Source organism: Peromyscus californicus, unplaced genomic scaffold (genome assembly GCF_007827085.1).
Source record: "Peromyscus californicus insignis strain IS unplaced genomic scaffold, ASM782708v3 Scaffold_12__1_contigs__length_115047231, whole genome shotgun sequence".
Taxonomy (NCBI): Eukaryota; Metazoa; Chordata; class Mammalia; order Rodentia; family Cricetidae; genus Peromyscus; species Peromyscus californicus.
The window spans coordinates 77,635,821-77,656,740 of NW_026294413.1; the positions used below are offsets into that span (position 1 = coordinate 77,635,821).

General features: G+C 43.0%; 1 protein-coding gene across 8 annotated transcripts in view; it reads left to right on the top strand.

Annotated features, from left to right (window-relative positions):
- Ddhd1 (DDHD domain containing 1) overlaps window positions 1-20,920 on the top strand; it is an 81,028-nt gene that overhangs the window by 53,905 nt on the left and 6,203 nt on the right. For 5 of the 8 annotated variants that reach the window (XR_008217108.1, XM_052733438.1, XM_052733441.1 and 2 more), the window contains 7 exons: window positions 2,644-2,750; window positions 7,360-7,622; window positions 10,151-10,226; window positions 14,596-14,745; window positions 16,776-17,028; window positions 17,934-18,125; window positions 20,381-20,464. Coding sequence is in view for 7 of the 8 variants with exons in the window: in XM_052733438.1 (XP_052589398.1) it covers window positions 2,644-2,750; window positions 7,360-7,622; window positions 10,151-10,226; window positions 14,596-14,745; window positions 16,776-17,028; window positions 17,934-18,125; window positions 20,381-20,464 (1,125 nt within the window). In the remaining variant the exon portion in view is untranslated. The remainder of the gene's footprint in view (window positions 1-2,643; window positions 2,751-7,359; window positions 7,623-10,150; window positions 10,227-14,595; window positions 14,746-16,775; window positions 17,029-17,933; window positions 18,126-20,380; window positions 20,465-20,920) is intronic. The other 3 variants (XM_052733440.1, XM_052733443.1, XM_052733444.1) reach the window with 1 other exon arrangement.

The following is a 20,920-nucleotide window of genomic DNA, read 5'->3' on the forward strand; positions in this document are numbered from 1 at the left end:
TGTGTCTTTGGACTGTCATGTAGACTTCACAAATAGCATGTTTGTGTGTGTGTGTGCTTTGTGCTTTGGAGGTAGAGGAAGGAGATCTAGGTCTGTGTGACAGTGACAGCCACCTTCATTACAGTGGTACACTGCCCCGGGTGCAGCCACAGAGTCTTCCGGGTCTGTGTTACTATCTCATAGTTAGCAATGTCAACTAGAACATTGTACTCCAAAATTGTATGAGCATCAAAAATTGTAGTGAACTTTTTAAGAAATAAGTATGTCTTAGTTAGGGTTTCTATTGCTGTGAAGAGACACCATGACCACAGCAACTCTTATAAAGGAAAAACATTTAAGTGGGGTGGCTTACAGTTTCAGAGTTTTAATCCATTATCATCATGGTGGGACATGGCTGCATGCAGGCAGACATGGTGCTGGAGAAGTGGCAGAGTGTCCTACATCTTGACTTGCAGGCAACAGGAAGTGGTCTCCAACACTGGGCGGTATCTTGAGCATGTATGAGACCTCAAAGCCCAACCCCCGCCCCCAGTGACACAAGTCTCCAACAAGGCCACACTTCCTAATAGTGCCACTCTCGTTGGGGGCCATTGTCTTTCAAACCACTACAAAGTAGCTAAATGCTAGTGACCAAAGGAAGCTGTCTCAGCAGTAACGGTACATGTGTGAAGTTCCATATACTAACACTGTAGGCTTTGCTGACTCACCCAGGTAAACTTCAGGAATGTACATTACTAACCCCCTGAGCCTGTCATTCTGGCTAAGTTTACATTGTCGTGATACTTGTTTGTTTTTGAAACAGTCTCACCTTTGTAGCCCAGATGGCCTTGAAACTCAGTCTTCCTGCCTTAGCCTCCTGAGCCTTGGAGTCCTGGGCATCACCTACTGCTGATAGTTTTGAAGGTATTAAGATAACAGAAAGAAGCCAACCAGAAAGAGACTGTACTTCATGCTTCCATTCATATAACTGAACAAAGCAAAAGTACAGTCACAAAGAGCAAGCCAGTGACTGCCAGAACTTAAGGAAAGGGAGGCAGAACGTTGAAGTCAGGACAGTTCCGTGTCCTGATCACAACCGTCGTTACATAACACTGTGCAAGCATTCACATTCACACTCAGCTTGACTCTGTATACATTTCAAAGTAAAAGCATGCTGTAGCAAGTATCAGAGTACTCATGGGTAGTGAAAGGATAAAAGGAAACTAATGATGTCCGTGGACTTACTGTCTTTGCAGCACAATAAGACGTCCCATGCTGTCTGCTCAGAACGCACAAAACTATGCAGAAAAGTCATTAGAACTGATCGGCTTATCAAGGACATGGCATAGAGGATTTATGTGTAAAAATAGTTGCTTTTCTGTAGACCAGCAACAAACAAATAACATTAAAAAATGCAAGGCCCCAAGAAATAGCTTAAATATACAACTATAAAAAATGTGTAACTTTAAATAACTGAAATATGTATATTTAGATTTTAAAGTATAAGAACTATTAAAATACAGGAAAACTTAAATACAAAGATGATTCTCTCAGATTAAGTGGTTGAATATTCTAGAGATGCTAACTCCCAAATTGATCTGTAGATTTTCACAGAACTTGATGAGCTGACTGTAAAATGATTGTGGAACAGAGGGCCCAGACTAGCCAAGAACAGAGTCGAAGTCATGTCCTCCTAAGTTGCTGGCTCGATTTCACTTCCATAGTTGAAACACTTGAATATTGGGACAAAGCTGGGCAGATAGACCAGTATGGCACGTGCCGCACCATCTGTGCTAATGTGGAACCTGATCCATGGCAGAGCAGTATTGCAGCCCAGTGGTGGAAGGATTGTTCTTTGAATGTGCTTAGAAACTGGTTATCCTCTGGGGGAAATGGTTAAAGTGGTGTCTGCTTTATACCAGTAGGACCAAAGGCTTACCATGAAGGCCACCACTTTAGAAAATATTTGGGAGAATCGTTCAGGGTAAAGAGAGAATCCTAGTCTTTATCATGGTGCCTTTCAGTCTTTACTACATTGTACTAAATTACAGAATAAATGTGAATAAATAACCTGAGCCAATGCAGTGACTTGTCCTTGAGTGAGGTCATCAGGCTCCTGCCCTCCTGTGCTTTCACGGGACAATGTTCATTCTCTGTGCCTCTGTAAGCAATACAGATGCTTCTCTGCATCTCCAGTCATTTTAGTAGGTAAGACCTTTTTCACAGTTACAGCAGCTTTGTCCTGTGTACTGACGCACATCACTAATACGTTTGCCTTTGTGTTCATTTATGCTTTGACAGTGCATGCCCATAGAGTCATTGGTTCACAGAGGTAGATAAATGCGAAGCATAGGAAAAGTCTTATTTATTGTTGGTTTGTTGTTAGCAGTGCCCAGGCATACCAAGTGGGCATAGTCAGGGCCAAGGTAAACAGAGCCAAAAAAAAATTGATAATGGCCTTCATCCTTCAACATTCCTTTTCTTTTTGTTGTCTTTTACTTTTTGGGTTTTGTTTTGTTTTTTAGATATTTTGCAAGAAGGGAAGGTCCCCACTAATGTTTAATATTTAAATATTAAGTAACTTTAGGAAATGTAGGAACTGTAATTTTTCCCTGGAACCCTCTCTAAGTTTGAGTTGGTTGTTGTTGTTGTTTTTTCTTATAGACACTGTTGATTCCATTACTCCTGACAAGGTGCGCGGCTTGCGGGACATGCTGAACAGCAGTGCGATGGACATAATGTACTATACCAGCCCGCTCTATAGGGACGAGGTGAGCATTGTGAGCATCTTGTCCTGGGAGTGTGCTTTATAGTGACATCCGCTTCTTAATAGTGAATTTGATCAGCTTCAGACCAGAGAGGCCTCGTAAGAACAACCACTTGGTGCTCCTTAAAAATACAGAGGAAGGCCAGACATGGTAGCACACACCTTAACCTCAGCACTCCAGAAGCAGAGCTACAAAGTGAGACCTATCTCAAAACAAGGAGAAAGGTACATGGTGGTTCACACCTGCAATCCCAGTACTCAGGAGACTAAGGCAGAAAGATTGCCATGAGTTCAAGACCAGTGTGAACTACAGAGTGAAGCCCTATCTCCAAAAAAGAGAGAATAATAAAAATAACACTGTTCTATAATGTATAGAGACTGGGAATGAAGGTATCATTCTGAACACATGGTTTATAAAATGTGCTTATATATATATGTATGTATATATACATGTATATGCAGGTGACCGTGTTTACATGCATAAATACATTTCCCAGCCATGTATACTAAAATAGCCAAAAAAACAAGGATCCCCTCATCACACTGAGCACCCCTCACACCCAGATGTTTGTAGTGCCTTGTTCCCATAGAGAAAATTACAATACCTCATGAATATAGCTCGTTCAGAGGCCAAAACAATTTGTGACAGAAACTAAAGAAATGTTCAAAAGAATAATGGCAGGTCACAAGGGTAGGAGCTGGAGAACCGTTCTAGTTGGCTGAATCTGAAACTGCGTGGGCACCAGAGTGGTTCACCGTTACTACAGGAGTTATTAGTACTTTAATGTGGGATATAATAATGACTGCAATAAAGGATTGTAAACCATTTTTTTAAATCTTTCATTTATATTATAATTTGAAAAATTAAGTGGGAAGCAGATAGGTCCCTTGCTTTTAGGAGAACGATAAAGCTGACAGGCGTTGGAAAGTCATTTTATAGCTGTCGTGGCAGTATTGGGTATGAGGAGACTGGACATGAATCATCAGTGACTATTAAATTGAGGGCAATGTTTTGGTTAGGAGCAGGCTAATTGTCTGCATCCCCGAAGTCTGCTCACTGGTCCATAAAAGAGAAACCATAATTACACACAGGAGAAATCAGGCAGCATCTATCCTGGGTTTTCCCAAGGGACGGATGGACATTGTGAGCCTTTGGATGTGATACCCAGTGGAGGATGCAGCATCCCCTGTGTGGTATCATAATATTGAGGAAATACCTGAGAAACACAAACAGGGAATGGAACTGGTGCTGTATTCTTTTAAATTGTCAATGTCATAAAAGACAGTTTTTATAGGAAACATTCCTGATCACAGGAGGGGAAGAGATCTGGTAAATACTCTATCCCATTTTCTGCTGACCTGTAGAAGATGAGGGAGCTGCAGGAATGGATGACAGAGCTGAGTTGTGCTGGTAGATTAGATAAAATATATCCAAATAGTGCCATGTGGCTGAATAATTTTACCAGAAATATTCTAATATTAGAGAATGTACAATGAAGTATTAAGGGATAAAAGATGACAGCATGTATACTATATCCCTCAAGTAATTACCAAAACTTTGGGAAGGTGTGCATTTGCATATTTACAGAAGAGAATACCACAAATGTGATAAATGCTAACAAGAGGAGAATCTAACTAAAAGATAATGTATGGGCTTTTTTAATCATGTGTTGTGAGGAGGGGATGTGCATGTGACTGCAAATGCCTATGGAGTCCAGACCAGGGCATCGGCTCCCTTGGAGCTAGAGTTAACAGTTGGTATGAGCCACCCTACATGGGTTCAGTTGAGAACTGAACTCGGGTCTCTGTAAGAGCAGTATGCTTTCATAATCCCTGAGCCGGCTCCAACCCAGACATTTGATTTTTTTTATGTTAATTTTACTTGGTAACATTTTGTATTTTCAACTAAAAAGTTCAAGAAACAAAATATTTAAGGGGAAAAACAGTTTTCTAGGTCCGTCCCCTAGAGGTTGTGATTCAGTTGGTCTGAAATAGAGCTTGTGTTTATATTTTAAATTAACAGTCCTCCTAGGAGATAACATCAGGGAATTCTGGGTATTGCTTTTTAAAGCATTATGAAGGACAAAAGGCATATAGAGGAAGAGGTGGGCAGAGGTGTTCTTGTTTGCTTGCTTGTTTACAGAAGACAGTCTGTAAATTAAAATCCCTCATACTGGGACCGGAGATGTGGCTCAGCAGTTAAGAGCACTTGTTGCTCTTGCATTGGATCCTGGTTCGGTTCCCAGCACCCACATGGTGGTTCACAATCATCTGACTCCAGTTGTAGGAATCCTAGCCCCCTCTTCTGACATCCTCCAGGCATGTGTGGTGCACAGACATGTATGCAGATAAATCATTCATCAAAAATAATCAGAAAAATTATAACCCCCTCATATTACTCTTTAACATAGAACGTAAAATAATCAGTGAATAGGAGGAGTGTGTTTGTTTACTGTGGTGAAGACCTTTGTAGTAGCAAAGTTGCCTCAAAAGAATTGACACTCCCTTCAACATGGAAATAAGAGACGGGGTGGCTGCTAAGCCACCACCAGCCAGAGGTGCCACAGAAGGCACTCTCATCTCCACAGCAGTTAAGTTAGGTCACCCCTTGATCTCTTGACTCCAAGATTGAGCTTCTTAAGGGAAAAACCCTAAGTTTGTTACTGGTCACCAAGGAGCCAGGGTTAGAGGGACAAGGCTGTGTGTCAGCTAGTCCTTCTCAATTCCCACTTTCTGAGAATTGGGTTTTTTAAAAAACATGAAAATTGGGTCCTTTTTGCCAGTGTACTGAAGTACTTCTGTGTTTACCTATTATAAACCTTAGAATCAAGACCTTCGTAAGTAAATAATAATACAGAGCTGGGTCAGTGTCTCACTGCCCAAGCATACACAACGTCCTCAATCCCAAGCAAAACACACCCGTGCTCTTTCTCTGAAACTGCTGCATGGATTGGAAGGAAGGAAGGTTTTTAATCTTAAGGATTGTTGATATTGTAAGAGCTCCCTCCAAAGAATTACAGCTCCCTTAATGAACAGCACACAGAGTAACATCGCATTGCACACTCCTTAGTCCTGGAGTTTCACCTACAGCCCATGTCTTAAAAGGCTTTTATATTCATTTGTTCTTGAACTAGTAGTTCCTAAAGTAGAGCTCTCAGGCCAGCAGCACCAGCATTTTCCAGGAACTTGTTTGTAATGCAAATTCCCAGGCTCTCCAGAGCCTCTGAGTCAAGAACTCAGAGCCAGAGCCCAGCAGTCCACTTTGAGCAGTCTGCCCAAGTGATTCTGATACATGTGAGAATTGGAGAACCATTGCCACTAAAGCACGGGACTCTTCCTCTCTCAGTCTCATTGCCAGGATATATTGCATCAGACATATTCCATAGTTTCAGTAGCTCAGATTAGCCTCAGTGTTTTATTGAATGCTTAGATGTCAACAGAGGATGCCAGAGCTTCGTGCATGTCATCACTGAGCCTCCCAGTCAGAAAGTTCAAGAGTGAATGCTGGTGTATGCCATCAGGTGAAGAGTGTTCAGTAGCAGCTGATAGAGTTTGGTTGTCTCTTGATATAACATGATTTTAAAATAGAAGCTGTAAAAAAAAAAAAATCTGTCAGAACAATGACTGGCTTGTTAAGAATGAGATGGGCCTGGAGAGATGCTCAATGGCTAAGAGGACTGGCTGCTCTTCCAGAGGACCCTGGTTCAATTCCCAGCACCCACATGGCAGCTCATCGCTGCCTGTAACTCCTGTTCCAGAGGATTCAACACCCTCACACAGATATACATGCAGCCAAAACACAAATGCACATGAAATAATAAAAATAAATAAATTTTTGAAAAAGAAGTAATGAGATAAAATGAATAAAAACTGAAAATTCATAACCAAATAGAAGAAGCAGTAAGAAGAGAGGACTGGGCTAAACTTCAGATCAGGGTCCAGGATACGTTGGAAAGAGAAGCCGCCTTCTTGTGGATTTGGGGGAGGGATTATTCAGTAGCTTTACAAAGACGACGTACTGAGCTGCTTCACGTCAGTGCTTTTATTAGTTAATCTCAATCACAGAAGTCATCTTTTATTTTTCTCTGTCACCAACATGATGAGATTTGAACTGTCAAGGTCTCTTGGTGATTCTTCCATACAGTAGCCTCTTACTACATTCTATTAACTATATAATATATATTTAATATATCTATTATAAATTTGTATTCTTTTTGTACCATGACTAAAACCCACACACTGTGAAAATTTAGAATTGACATATAGTGAGTTGCAGTGAAGTAGGAATTTCCAGGGGTCTTTGAAAATTTCATTAGACTCTAAAAGGAAGTATATTTCTGTCCTTAGAACAGCTGGCTAGTGTAATTGACTGAAAACCTACAAAAGGATCCTCATGGGTAACATCTGCCTATGGTGTACTCTGTGCTAATGGTAGGGTGTATAGCATATAGACATACCTCCATTTCTGTATCTTTGTAATGCACCTGAGTAAACTTAATAACCTGTTTATATTTCATCAGTCTTGTTTGTTTTTCTTCATAGTACATTTAGAAATAAAGTTTATAGCACTCAGTGAAAAATCTAATATGATTATATTTTCTTATTTCAAACAGCTAGTTAAAGGCCTTCAGCAAGAGCTGAATCGATTATATTCCCTTTTCTGTTCTCGGAATCCAGACTTTGAAGAAAAAGGGGGTAAAGTCTCAATAGTGTCCCATTCCTTGGGGTGTGTAATTACTTATGACATCATGATGGGCTGGAATCCAGTTCGACTGTATGAGCAGCTGCTCCAGAAGGAAGAAGAGCTGCCTGATGAACGCTGGATGAGCTATGAAGAGCGACATCTTCTTGATGAACTCTATATAACAAAACGACGGTAAACAACCTAAAGTTTTGAAAGAGTTGGAAATGTCCTTACGGAATTGCTGATGTTCTTAAAAGAAAACCTTTGGTCTGGAGAGGTGGCTCCATGGTTAAGAACACAGGCTGCTCTTTCAGAGGACCAGAGTTCAGTTCCTAGCACCCACATCAGGCTGCTCACCATTCCTTGAACTCCATTTCCAGGAAATAACATGCCTTTTTTTGTACTCACACATACGCACACAACAAACACCAGTGTAGTTATAATTAAAATTTTAAATAAAAAAGAAAAAGCTTTATGCTTTGTTCAAGGTAAAGATTACTAGATAACATACCTAACCTAGCTTTCAGTTAGTCATTTTCATTCTTTGCTTACATGCATTTTTCCACAGAAGAGTTTCATTTGCTGCCCTCCATCTTTGCTCATAGTTTGTTCAGGGTTTGCAGTGTGTAATCATTTGTTTTGCTGGTGTATAGAGGTTGGTCTGCACCTTTATTACTATTATTCTGAAAATAGTATTAAAACTTCGTTATTCTTGGCAAGTTATTTTACATGTTAGTTTTACTAACAATTATATAGTATATAATTATAAACAGATTTAATGATTATATGACCATCTGGGACCTTTGCTACATCATTATCTTAATTTATATTTGCACTCTCCATCTTCTTCATCCTCTTACTGATACAAGTTTATAATGAAAAACACTGATTCTAATAGTTTAGCATTTTATAAAGACAGCGGAAGTCAATTGACAAAAATTTTTACTCAGGCTTTGTTTTACTTTTAGAATGGTTGTCTCAGGACTTAACTGATTAGGTGCCGTTGACATAAATATTACGATAGCAAAATGATTACTAGTCTCAGAAGAAAATGGCATTTAGCCAGGTGTGGTGACACACACCTTTAATCCCAGCACTCAAGAAGCAGAGACAAGTGGATCTCTGAGTTTGAAGCTAGCCTGGTCTACAGAGCAAGTTCCAGGACATCCAAGGCTACACAGGAAAACCCTGTCGACACAAACACAAGAGGAAATGAGATGACAGCCCTCAGAATGGCGTTTTCAGATGTGCAGATTGAGTGAGACTTTTCAGTGGACCTGAATTTGATCCCCAGTGCCTTTATCAGACAGCACAACTACCCTATCTGTGCAGGCACACGTCCATATCCATTCACACCACCACCCTCTCTGTGCAGGCACATGTCCATATCCATTCACACCACCACCCTCTCTGTGCAGGCACACGTCCATATCCATTCACACCACCACCCTCTCTGTGCAGGCACATGTCCATATCCATTCACATGACCACCCTCTCTGTGCAGGCACACGTCCATATCCATTCACACCACCACCTTCTCTGTGCAGGCACACGTCCATATCCATTCACACCACCACCTTCTCTGTGCAGGCACATGTCCATATCCATTCACACCACCACCTTCTCTGTGCAGGCACACATCCATATCCATTCACACATACACACACATGATTAAAGATGAAATCTAAAAACATTTAAAAAAATTTTTTTTTTTTTTGGTTTTTCGAGACAGGGTTTCTCTGTGTAGCTTTGCGCCTTTTCCTGGGACTCACTTGGTAGCCCAGGCTGGCCTCGAACTCACTGAGATCCACCTGGCTCTGCCTCCCGAGTGCTGGGATTAAAGGCGTGCGCCACCACCGCCTTAAAAAAAATTTTAAATGTAGTCATGCACAGGCCTGTAATCCCAGCACTTGGGGAGTAGAATCAGGAGGATCAGGAGTTCAAAGTCAGCCCAAGCTACATGAGATTGTCTCAGAATAAGTAAGGAAATGCATATACATGTAATCAAGCCTGTCTTAGAAAGTGAGTTGTAGCTTTCTTGAGAAATGTATGTCAGCACAACTGAAGAATGTAATAAAACACGTGACTCAGATGTCCTTAGCAGAGAAGGGTTGAACGTGGTTCCTCGTGTGGTGGACAAATAATGGCTGTTTTAGAAATTAAAGTAGGTGAGGGCAATGCAATGAAAGACTTATAAAATTCATTACTAAATATGGAAAAGGGAAAAACATTGTTTTAAAAAAGATTGGAGCCGGGCGGTGGTGGCGCACGCCTTTAATCCCAGCACTCGGGAGGCAGAGGCAGGAGGATCTCTGTGAGTTCGAGGCCAGCCTGGTCTACAAAGTGAGTTCCAGGAAAGGCGCAAAGCTACACAGAGAAACCCTGTCTCGAAAAACCAAAAAAAAAAAAGATTGGACAAGAGAGTATAAAGTATAATTTTAAAGCAACATAGGTAGATAGGGTAGGTAGGTAGGTAGGGAGAGAGAGAGAGAGATTGGTAGGTAGGTAGGTAGGTAGATAATTATGTATATACAGGTATCATAAGAAGTCCCTGTGCAGGCCTTACGCCGTACAGCAGGAGCATTAATTAAACATTGTCACAGATGGGGGTTAGTGCGAGTGCCATCATTTGCTTCCTGATGTAGTAAAGCCTCTAATACAATGATGATTTGTAGTGAAACTATAAGTGTTTGTATGTGTGATCTCATACTGCCTCCTAGGCTGAGGGAAATAGAAGAACGTCTGCATGGATTGAAGGCGTCATCCGTAACACAAACACCTGCCTTAAAATTTAAGGTAAGGGAAGGGACCAGCTTCTCCTTGTCTCGGTACTTTTTGAACACTGGAGTGCGGAGTCCGGACACAAATGAAAGTTTAGCCGTGAATGGTTATGTGCTGTGTGCCTGGACGCTGCTGCTTCGAAGAACAGCGTGGGCAAGGTGGTTCTCCAGCCCCAGACTGTAACGGTGTGCAGAGCAGTCATGCACTGGCGAGGGGTGGCTTTCAGAGGATGAACACTTGTTCTTTACCTCAGTTTACATTTGGCCAAGTCAGAAGAGAAAAGGAAAGGGAGGAAAGGAAAAGTTGAGGCAAGCGTGTGAAATGTTGACTGTTTAGAACTAACAAAATGTCAGCAACAAGAAGAAAATAAAAGGAAATGGGCTGGCCTGAATTCAGGGAAGAAAGCTGGGCGCTTCCGTGTATGAAGTTTCCACAAAAGCCCAAGGCAAAGCTCCCAGGGTCAGTTTGGCTGGAGTTGTCAGGACTTGGCAAGGGGCTGTGAGAGAAGGGGAACTGCCATCTGCTTGAGAGGGGCAGAGTGGAACTGGTTTTTAGACTAGTAAAACAGCGCTCTAGGAACGCTTAAGGCGTTAGAGACCTCGGCACCTCGGCACCGACAGCACTGGGAAACACTCTCCCCTGCAGTGCTGAGCCTCTAACATGACCTCTGCGTGCACAGCGCACCACATGCCTGCCCCTGGTGTTTCCCTTCTCACTCAGGAGCTTAGTGTGCAGCTTAAAGTGTGGGGTGACTCTATGGCTTACACAGTTCCTCTTTAACTGGTATTTATTTTTGTGAGCATGGGTGAATGCCTATATGAATACGTAAAAACCATGTGTGTGCCTGGTGCCTGCAGAGGCCATAAGAGGGTGCCAGATCCCTGTAACTGGGCTCCCCCACACTGTGTTTCTTTTAACTTATACCATACATTTAAAAACTACATTGTTGAGCAGGGCTCATAACTCTGGCAAAGAGCTTGGCCCACGCACACAAGGCACTTGGTTCAATCGCTAGCACTGTGCGGGCGGGGGATGGGGGGTGGGGGCATGGTCAAATGGTAAAGTTGAAACATGCATTTAAAGAATATGTTCTCTGGAGTTATCAATCTAGAATTTGAATACCAGCACTATTATATATGATTAATGCTAATGTATAAATGTATCTGGTAGATAAAGAAAACTGGTTTTTACTAGAGAATTGGATAGGACACATTAAGTCTATTATGATCTTAGATTCAGTACCACATGACTAGAACCTGCGCATATAATTGAGTTTCTTCTGACGCAAGTCATGCATAGGTTAATAAAGGCTCCTCATTGTTATTTGGAGGGAAACATAGAAGTTGAGAATTAAGAAGGCCATCTGAGAACAGGGTCAGAAGAAAACAAGTTTTTCCTGTGGATAACCAGCAGCTGGATTGACCTTGAGGATGCTGGCGTCTGTCCTGTTACAGTTGACCACTGAGCTTCGAAACCAGGAAAAGAGCAGTGAGGGTTGTCAGCGTGCAGTGTGGACAGTGAAGCTTGATTCGGTCGTGGCTTTTGTCCTATCTAGATAGTAACGTTAGCCAAGTCATGTACCATTTCTGAACTCAGCTCTTGACTTGTCTCTAGACGAGGAAGCTAAACTAAGTATCTAAAGTTCCTTTTTGTCTTCAAAATTCTTTGATGGGGCTGGTGAGATGGCTCAGCAGGGAAGGGAGCTTGTCGTGCAAGCCTGGTGACGTGAGTTCAATCCCTGCAACCCACAAAAGGCAGAAGGAGAGAATCAGCTTTACAGAATTGTCCTCTGACCACCACATATGTGCCACGGTACACACATGCCCCCACATATACATCATACCTGTACACATGATATTTTAATGGTTTTTGATCATTTGACAGTCAGACTGAGAGAACAGTACTTCCGTGTTTGTCAGACTGCAGTCATCATAAACAAAACAACACAGAAGAAACGACTTAACAGATGTTTCTGGAGTGACTAGGCAATGCAGAAAGCGTTGTGCGTAGAATGTCATAGCTCTCTTGTCACCTAGTTTTTGTATATTGGGGGGCTGGTGCAAGTGTGTGGGGGCAGCTGGTGCATGCACTTGAATATGCAGGTGTGTGTGTAGGGGTGGGCCAGTGCATGCACTTGAATACGCAGGTGGGGGTGTGTGCTGGGACATGCACTTGAATACACAGGTGGGGGTGTGTGCTGGGGCATGCACTTGAATATACAGGTGGGGGGGTGTGCTGGGACATGCACTTGAATATGCAGGTGGGGGGGTGTGCTGGGGCATGCACTTGAATATGCAGGTGGGGGTGTGTGCTGGGACATGCACTTGAATATGCAGGTGGGGGTGTGTGCTGGGGCATGCACTTGAATATACAGGTGGGGGTGTGTGCTGGGGCATGCACTTGAATATACAGGTGGGGGGGTGTGCTGGGGCATGCACTTGAATATACAGGTGTTTGTCCTGCATACACACAGGTCAGAGTACAAAGCAGAATGTTTTCCTCTATCACTCTGCCTTACTGCCTTGGGATAGAATCTGGCACTGAACTAGAAGCTTTCCATTTTGACTAGTTTGCAGGATTTCAGAACCTTCACAATCCTGGGGTGACAAGCATGCATAACCACACCCAGCTTCTTTATGTGAATGTGAGGGATTCAAACTTAGGTCGTCAAGCTAGAAAGTAAATGCTCTCTCTTACCCACTGAGCCACACACCCCCCAACCCTTGTTTTTGCTTTTTGAGACAGAACCTCTGATATCAAGTAACCCAAGCTAATTACCCTGTAGCCCAGGCTGGCCTCAGACTCCCAGTCCTGCCTCAGTCTCATGAGTACTGGGATTACAGACATGAGTCACATGTGTGGCTTTATTTTCTCTTTCAGACCTCCTCTCCCCACTTTGTATAAGAACTAGGTCATACCAGCTGTGCCCTGTTACTTACAGCTTTTCCTTGGGCTGGGCAGCTTGGTGGCATGTGTGAGGGCTCTAGGTTCAGAAACACAAAGGCCCTATTTCAGAATATTCATTCAAAATAAATATTCGTGCATATTTTTTCACTCTGAAAATAAAAGTCATTCTGTGATCTTTTTGGAAAGAGTTACAGGTATATAAAATTGGAGGTCAAGACCCTGTCACAATATAGTTAGGGTGACAGATGATGGCTATTAGGAACAGAATCTGACTTACGTGAACCATTTATTCTGGTTCTTTCTTTCACTCTCCCTTCTAGAGTTCCCTCTTTCTCCTGCTGACTAAATGTAGTCAGTGTTCTAAGCACATCCTAGGCAAGCTCGTTGACTTTCTTAGCCTCACATGCTCTGACTACAGTGATGGTGGTGTGGATGTAGATGTGAATGGCAGAAGATACAATTCTGTATCCCCTGCTCTGACTTTTCACCCACATATTGCAGAGGTCTCAAACTTACCTGTGAACAAACATAAGATCTGGGGACAGTTTCCTCTGACAATGAAATTACATTGTTGTCTCTGGCCCATTCTTTATCGTCTCCGATCAAGCTTGTGACCCACTCTGTCCTCGATGTTCCCATTATGAATGACAGCTGGGCCTACACAACTTGAGATTATCTCTTGCCTCGTTTCTTTCAAGAGATTTTTTTCCCCAAAAAATCAATAGTATCTCAATTTTCTGGTGTATCCATACACACTACTACTAGGTTATGCTTCCCAGAGTATGGATTAAGTGCTGTTCTTCACTGCCTAAGATATAAAGCCCATCTTCCTTAGAGATCTGACAAGAAGACTCATGCACATGCGCACGCACACACACAGTTTTTCAGTCTTACCTGTGTCTTTTCTCAAAAATGCTCCAGTACCTTTCTCTCTCTGCTTTAGTCCATAGGAGTATCAGTCTTGTCTGTCGTTCTCCTAGCCCTGAAACCCCAGTCTCAACCGTAGAAACCCTTACTCTCTTGTACTGGTCACAGCACACCCCACCCTCTGTAAGGCCCTCAGAGTCGGAGGCTCCATTCCTTCCACTGTGCCTCCCACACGCCACTGTCAGCTCGGGAGCAGTGGCTCTCCCATGCTGGTCCCGACCATCACAGCATCTCGTCTAGCAGTGTGGTCACGTGTCCTAGCTCAGTACACCCTGACTAGTGAATGCTAGACACAATGACTGCTTCTCTTCACCTCCCTCCTTTTCTCAGTTTCAACTTGTTAGATTTTAAAATACTGAAAACCCTCCTGGAAGTAAATTGTTATAAAATCATTAATGACTAGTATGTAATTAACAAGTAATGTGGACAAAGCTTATACTTAGAGGTAATTTTATTGTTTGTATTTTATTATGTAACATGTTATCCCCAGATTCTGTTAAAAATAACGCTTCATCATTTTTTAAATTTAGGATGGCTCTTTTCATTTTAGGTTGAGAATTTCTTCTGTATGGGATCCCCACTAGCAGTTTTTTTGGCATTGCGTGGCATCCGGCCAGGAAATACTGGAAGTCAAGACCACATTTTACCTAGAGAGATTTGTAATCGCTTACTAAATATTTTTCATCCTACAGACCCAGTGGTGAGTTTTATTGTGAGCTTCCTAGATCCTGAACTGTTGCTCTGTGAGAAACCTTGTAAGGGGCCATGAACTAACAAGAGAATTCATTTTCTAGCTCATTGGAAAGGTTATATTTTTAACACCGTGTGTTGGTTCATTCAGAGTTGATGAAATAAAATATTAGAGAGGATCTTCTCCTGTAACACCTTACCAGGGACTGGAGAGATGGCTCAGTTGTTAAGAGCACTTGCTGCTCTTGCATAGGACCTGGGTTTGGTTCCCAGACCCACCCACATCAGGTGACTCACTACCTTCTGTAAATCCAACTTCAGGGGAGCCCTCTTCTGCCCTCCATGGGCACTGCACACCCTTGGTGCACATACACATAAATCAATCTTTAAAAAAAAATTATAAAAATAATACCCCTGGACAGCAGTACAAGAGACAAGCATCTATTAATTTCAAATCCTAACCAGTAATGATGCCAATGGCCTAGGAACAGAAGTCTTAAATCCTGCTTTAAAGGCTGGCAAGAGAACTCAGGTAGAGGTGCTTGTCACCATGCCTGACAGCCTGAGAGTACTCCCTGGAACCACGTGATGGAAGAGAACAGCACCTCCCACAGTTGTCCTGTATGTCTTGGTGTACAGACACAGAAATAAATCAGGAAATACAGAAACCCTACTTTATGTGCTGTTTACTAAAATGTCCTATGTAATTGAGATGAACCTAACAGATCCTCTTGAAAACATGAAAGGTAAAGCCATGCATTTAGTTGAGTCAAAATATAAAATACTCATTTTTTTCAATTTTCTACTATATTTGCTTTTTTAAATGTTTTTAAATGTAAACAGTCCAAGATCTTACATCTAGTCATAAATAGTGAGAGTCAAGAAGAGGTTTTTAGACAAGACAAATACTTTAGGCTGGAGTGTAGCTCAGTTTACTTAGTTTACTGGAGGAACCTGGTCTGATTCTCCACCACACAGTGAAGTTTTCTTACGTCTTGTTAGGGAGAACGGTCAGTCTAATGCACACACAGTAAAACTATTTTAAATAATTATCTGAAATTGGCTTTTATTATACTTGTGTGAAGTCTTTTGAAAGGTCACTAGCTACCACCAGACAAACACTGACAGACTCTGTGAATTTTAGAACGTCCTGTGTGTTTAAGCTATCAGCTGCCATGTTAAGAGAAAGCTCCAGCTGAAACGGAAGAGTGAAAGTAATCTTCTGCCAGGGGGACAGCCTCAGTCTGTCAGAGGCTCAGATCCAGAGTACAGAGCCGCAGTCCCTCGGAGACCAGCATGTCTGTATGTTCAGGCGCCTTTCTGCGCACGTGAATTCTGTCGTCTTTGTACATCTCAAATTTGGCTTTTATGTCTTGGGTTCTGGGATTTGAACCCACGCTTCCCATGTCCTAAGCATGCATCTTTCCACCAAGCTGCACTGCTTTTCTTTAATGCTTCGTGTGGACCTTTGCTAGGCCAAGGTCCTCCTATAAAACGGCTCTGAGATTCTGTGACCTAATGGCAAACCGTGACGGTGAGACTGTGCTGAGGCCCCGACGCTGCCCTACAGCTGATGGCTGGCTCGTTGCTGTAGGCAGCAGCCTCTCGTTGGCTGTCAAGTTAGGCTCTTACTGGAGTCATGTGTTTGAAATCAGGTGTATTAAACGATCTAAATATTAGAGATCAACCTTATTTGCCTCGTTTTGGGCTATCATCCACCACTTCAGCTTTGTGAGTCTGACATAAATCTTGTTAGACCATATCAGAATGTGGTAAAATTTAGTCTTTTTCACTGAAAATGAATTAATAGACACCATTAATCAAAACTAACTCCAGTTTTTTTTTATAATCTCATCATTAAGAATATGTAATTAGACAGGCACATATTTTAACAGTGAAAAATATAGAAGCATATTTAAGCCATTTTTAAAATTCCTGCTTAAGATTCACTTACTCAGCAGAGCTTTGGGAATAAACATTTTACTAAAATCCAGCCATTGTGTATTAACGTTGTATTTCTGTGCCTTTTTAACTATCTAGGCCTACAGATTAGAGCCATTGATTCTGAAACACTACAGCAACATCTCGCCGGTCCAGATCCACTGGTACAACACTTCAAATCCTCTACCTTATGAGCATATGAAGCCAAACTTTCTCAACCCAGCAAAAGAACCTACCTCAGTTTCGGAGAGTGAAAGCATCGCAAATATCCCGAGCCCCGTGACCTCCCCAGTCTTATCGCGGCGCCACTATGGAGAATCCATAACTAACATTGGCAAAGCCAGCATACTGGGTAATCGCTCTCATTTCTAGCCATGAATGGAAGCACTTAAGTTGGGGGAGTTGGAAATAGGCTGATAGAAAACTTCCAGCTGTCCATCTCCTGGAATTAGCTTCCCTGCCAACTGAGCAGAAGCTCTGACGTCCTGCACTTACAGTGGAGGAGAACAAGAAGCAGCATTCTGTCACTCGCTGTAGTCTTGGCCCCGTGACTTGAGGAGGGACCCTAAGAAATGCTGTTGTTTTTATGCTCCCCTCGCTCTCCCGCATTCTGGGAGAACCTCCCCATCAGGACTCTGACATCTTCTGAAAGTCAAGTCCTTTAGTGCTTTTGCTTCCTAGGGCAACGACTATCTCATCTGTCTTTGAGTAACTCCTGGTACCAGCACAGAAATTGGGTATTTCAGTGGCATACCACTGAGTTTGGCCTTTATTTCTGGCTTAGTGTCCTTGATCCAAATGCCACAAGAGGGCACTGTAAGTAGGCCTTACCCGCCAGACTTGCTTGGGTTTGACTTCCTGCCCAGAGGTTATGGAAGGCTTTTTATAGCATAAATTTAGTAAGACATATGCCTACTAATAGTAGGTATATGCCCCGTGTCAACAGCATGAGTTTTTGTTAGACATTTTAATTTTGCCAAATACTTCCATAATAATGAACATTTGAATACAATACCCTTTTGGTTGTATATTCATGTATCTGTATCCCTAGAATTTATACAACTTTATTCTTTTAACATCATTCTTACTTAGAAACCTACATAGAAATTGGAATTTTCTTAGGTCCCCACCCTGGAAGAAAATGAGTGGGCTTGGCCCGTCTGCCAGTTGGCTGTAATTATGGGTGGTGCTCTTCAGTGTGCTGTTGATGAGCAGAGATGAGTCAGCAGAGTGACTGCCCTGTTTTGTGACTTACAGGGGCTGCTAGCATTGGAAAGGGGCTTGGAGGAATGTTGTTCTCGAGATTTGGACGTTCTTCAACATCACAGCCATCTGAGACATCTAAAGACACAGTGGAAGACGAGAAGAAGCCTGTTTCTTCGCCCTCAACCACCACCGTGGCAACCCAGACCCTGCCGCACAGCAGCTCGGGCTTCCTGGACTCTGCATGTTAGTTCCTACAGTTCTCCTTGAGCTTACTTACCTCTGTAGCTTCTAGAGGGACGGGAGGGCGGGAAGACTGGAGGTCCCTGCTCAGGTCTGTAGAGAGAAGTTACTAGATCGTTTTAGCCAGGGCTCTGTAGCACAAGGGTCTAAATTATCAAGCACAAGACAGTCTGTGGGGTGAGTGCCTCTAGCTTTTACAAAGTACATTTTTAGTACAATCACCAAGGTTTAAATTTCACATTATCACTGATAGACGTGTCCTGTATCTGGCCTTGAGAGTTCTGAAAACACTGCTCTGTCCTGCAGCCAAGCACACTCGAATCCAGCTCTGTGAGACCTCCAAAGCTGAGGAATTTTATTGTGTCCCACTGGGTGTCTTCTATTCCTGCCCAGTTACCTAGTGTACAGTAGGGGTTTCTATGAGGGTACATGTCGCAGTAAGATGGAACTTTGTCTTTTTCCAGTGGACTTCAAATTTTTTTAATCTTACATAGCTGTGAATCACTAGTCCATCGGTGAACATTACTTGGAAGTGTCCAGTAACAGCACTAAGACCTTGGGTATTCCCACTGGTGATAAAGACAGCAAGTTCTGAAGCAGCTGCTCCCTTTCTGCAGCTAGCAGGAGGGATTGGCCTGCTCCAGTCATGTGACCGCCTCATTGCAGTTCCTGGTAGCATTGTGTTTCTGCTGTGTCCGCCACCCTGAATTTTGAAGGGACCAGCAACCAGGACAAGTCAAGGTGGCCTCCCAGAGGCTGCATGGTTCCTCCACACTCAACCCCCTCCAGAGTGGATGAGCAGTAGGGCTGAGCATTCCTAACTGGGCCAACAGCATTTTTCTTCCTTTTGAGTGCTAAAATTTATATTTGTGAGTCATGGGGACCATGTGTAAACAGTTCTTTTTAGACTTTGGTATCTGTATAAAACTCATTTTCCTCTGAATTCTTACGCTATGATCCAGTCATTTGTACCTAGAAACATGCCTGTGAGTGTATAAACTTTAATGACATGCAGTTCTGCATAACCTTGCTGCTGCACAGCAGAGACGCTGCTGCACAAGAGGGCCCATCCTGGGGCCAGACTCCCACGGCGACAGTGGAGACCCTCAGAAAAAGGAGTAAACACATACAGGTCCGAGCAAAGAAAATGTTTTCATTTTGGTTCTCACTACCGCATGTGTCTCAAATGGTAGTAGAGAAGCAGTCCTTCCTACTGTTGAGCAGTCCGTAGGTGCTCAGCTGGACAGCCTCGTCCCACATGTTCCCTGAGTCCTAGGCCCTAGTGTGTGCTCTGCATGCAGCCTACAGTCTGCGGAGCTGCGCCCCAGCCATGGTGTGTCTTGCTTGGATGTAAATGCTTTACCAGTCTTCATGTTAAACTCCACCCTTAGGCTCGACTGTAGCAGAGATAATCAGGAGTCTCTGTAGTCATCTCTGAGTAGAGAAGGACTGTTAAACTCAGACCTGTGACAATACAATTCTGTCTTAAGTCCCTCAGGATCTGTCTCAGTAAGTCTTTGACTTGCCTCAGTCTACCGCTCTGTGTCACCCTGACTTTCATGCTGCAATTGCTGTCTTGCAATCCTGAGACTTCTCTCCCTTCAGTCTTTCTGGAATTTGGCTGTGGTGATTAGGTGACTGAGCTTCCTCCCTCCTCCTCCTCCTCACACTGATGGCCTCAGCTCCTCAGGGTAACCTCTCTTCTGACGCCACTGTCTCTGAGTCTCTTATCTGAGGGTAAGGAGGACACAGACTGAACTCCTGACCAAGTGTCCTCTTGGAAGAGTAAGTGTTGTCGCTCGGTCTGCATTGTCTTCATCGAGGTGACACATCCCATGTGGCTCGCCGTCATTTCTTCCGAAAAGACCAGCTTGTTGTAGAGCATTTTATGCTTTCATTTCTCGTGCCCCTGTGTTTGTAACATGTTGTGAAAGGAAAGGATCTGTTTCCTTCAGGGGTTTTTGTTTGTTTGGTTTTGTTTTTGTTTTGTTGCCCTCTAGGTAGCTTGAATTAGTGCTAAGTTTGAGGAGTCTCGAGCTCTCAACAGATTCTGACATTACACTTGAGAATTGAATCGTGCTTACATTTTCCGTGCAGGAGCTCTTCACAGAAACCTAGGGGCGTGCTTCTTTGTGTGTGTGCTAGGCTTACTCAGCTTATTTGGAAGGTTGCACTAACGTTTTGGCCATCGCAACAGTGAAGGCCGTTTTGAACTCTCAGCCTTGACTTTACAGCATCTTGTTTGTTTTTTTTCACAGATTTCAGACTTCAAGAATCGTTCTTTTATCTCCCACAACTTCTTTTCCCGGAAAATGTGATGCAGAGTAAAGATGCTAGCCTCGGTATGGTGTATGTCAGGGGTGATGCTCGGCACACTGTGAGAATGGTCTACTTAGAGAGGCTCAGGGAGAACTGGAAGAGCAGCCTCAGTGCTACCACTGCAGACTATATGTGTATTTTCTCATCCTCAATGGTAGAGTTCATGACCACTTCAGATGCTAAAAAATACAGCACCCCTACAAAAGAGGGACTTCAGAGGCAGGAGAAAGGCATCAGGCCCCTGTCTGTCTTATTGTCCTCGAGACCTCGCACATTTCGCTCTTCTTTCCTGTCTCTACTTAGATGTAAGAAGGTTTCCTGTACAAAGAACTGCATCTCTCCTGCTTGTTCTGACGTCTGACGTTAGCGTTGGGTTATTCCAACACAAACACAGAACATTCTCCCCCTGGGTGGATCCTTTATAAACAGTGATACTGATGCAGAGGTGTTCTCAGCCTTCCTGTCCAGCACACTCCGAA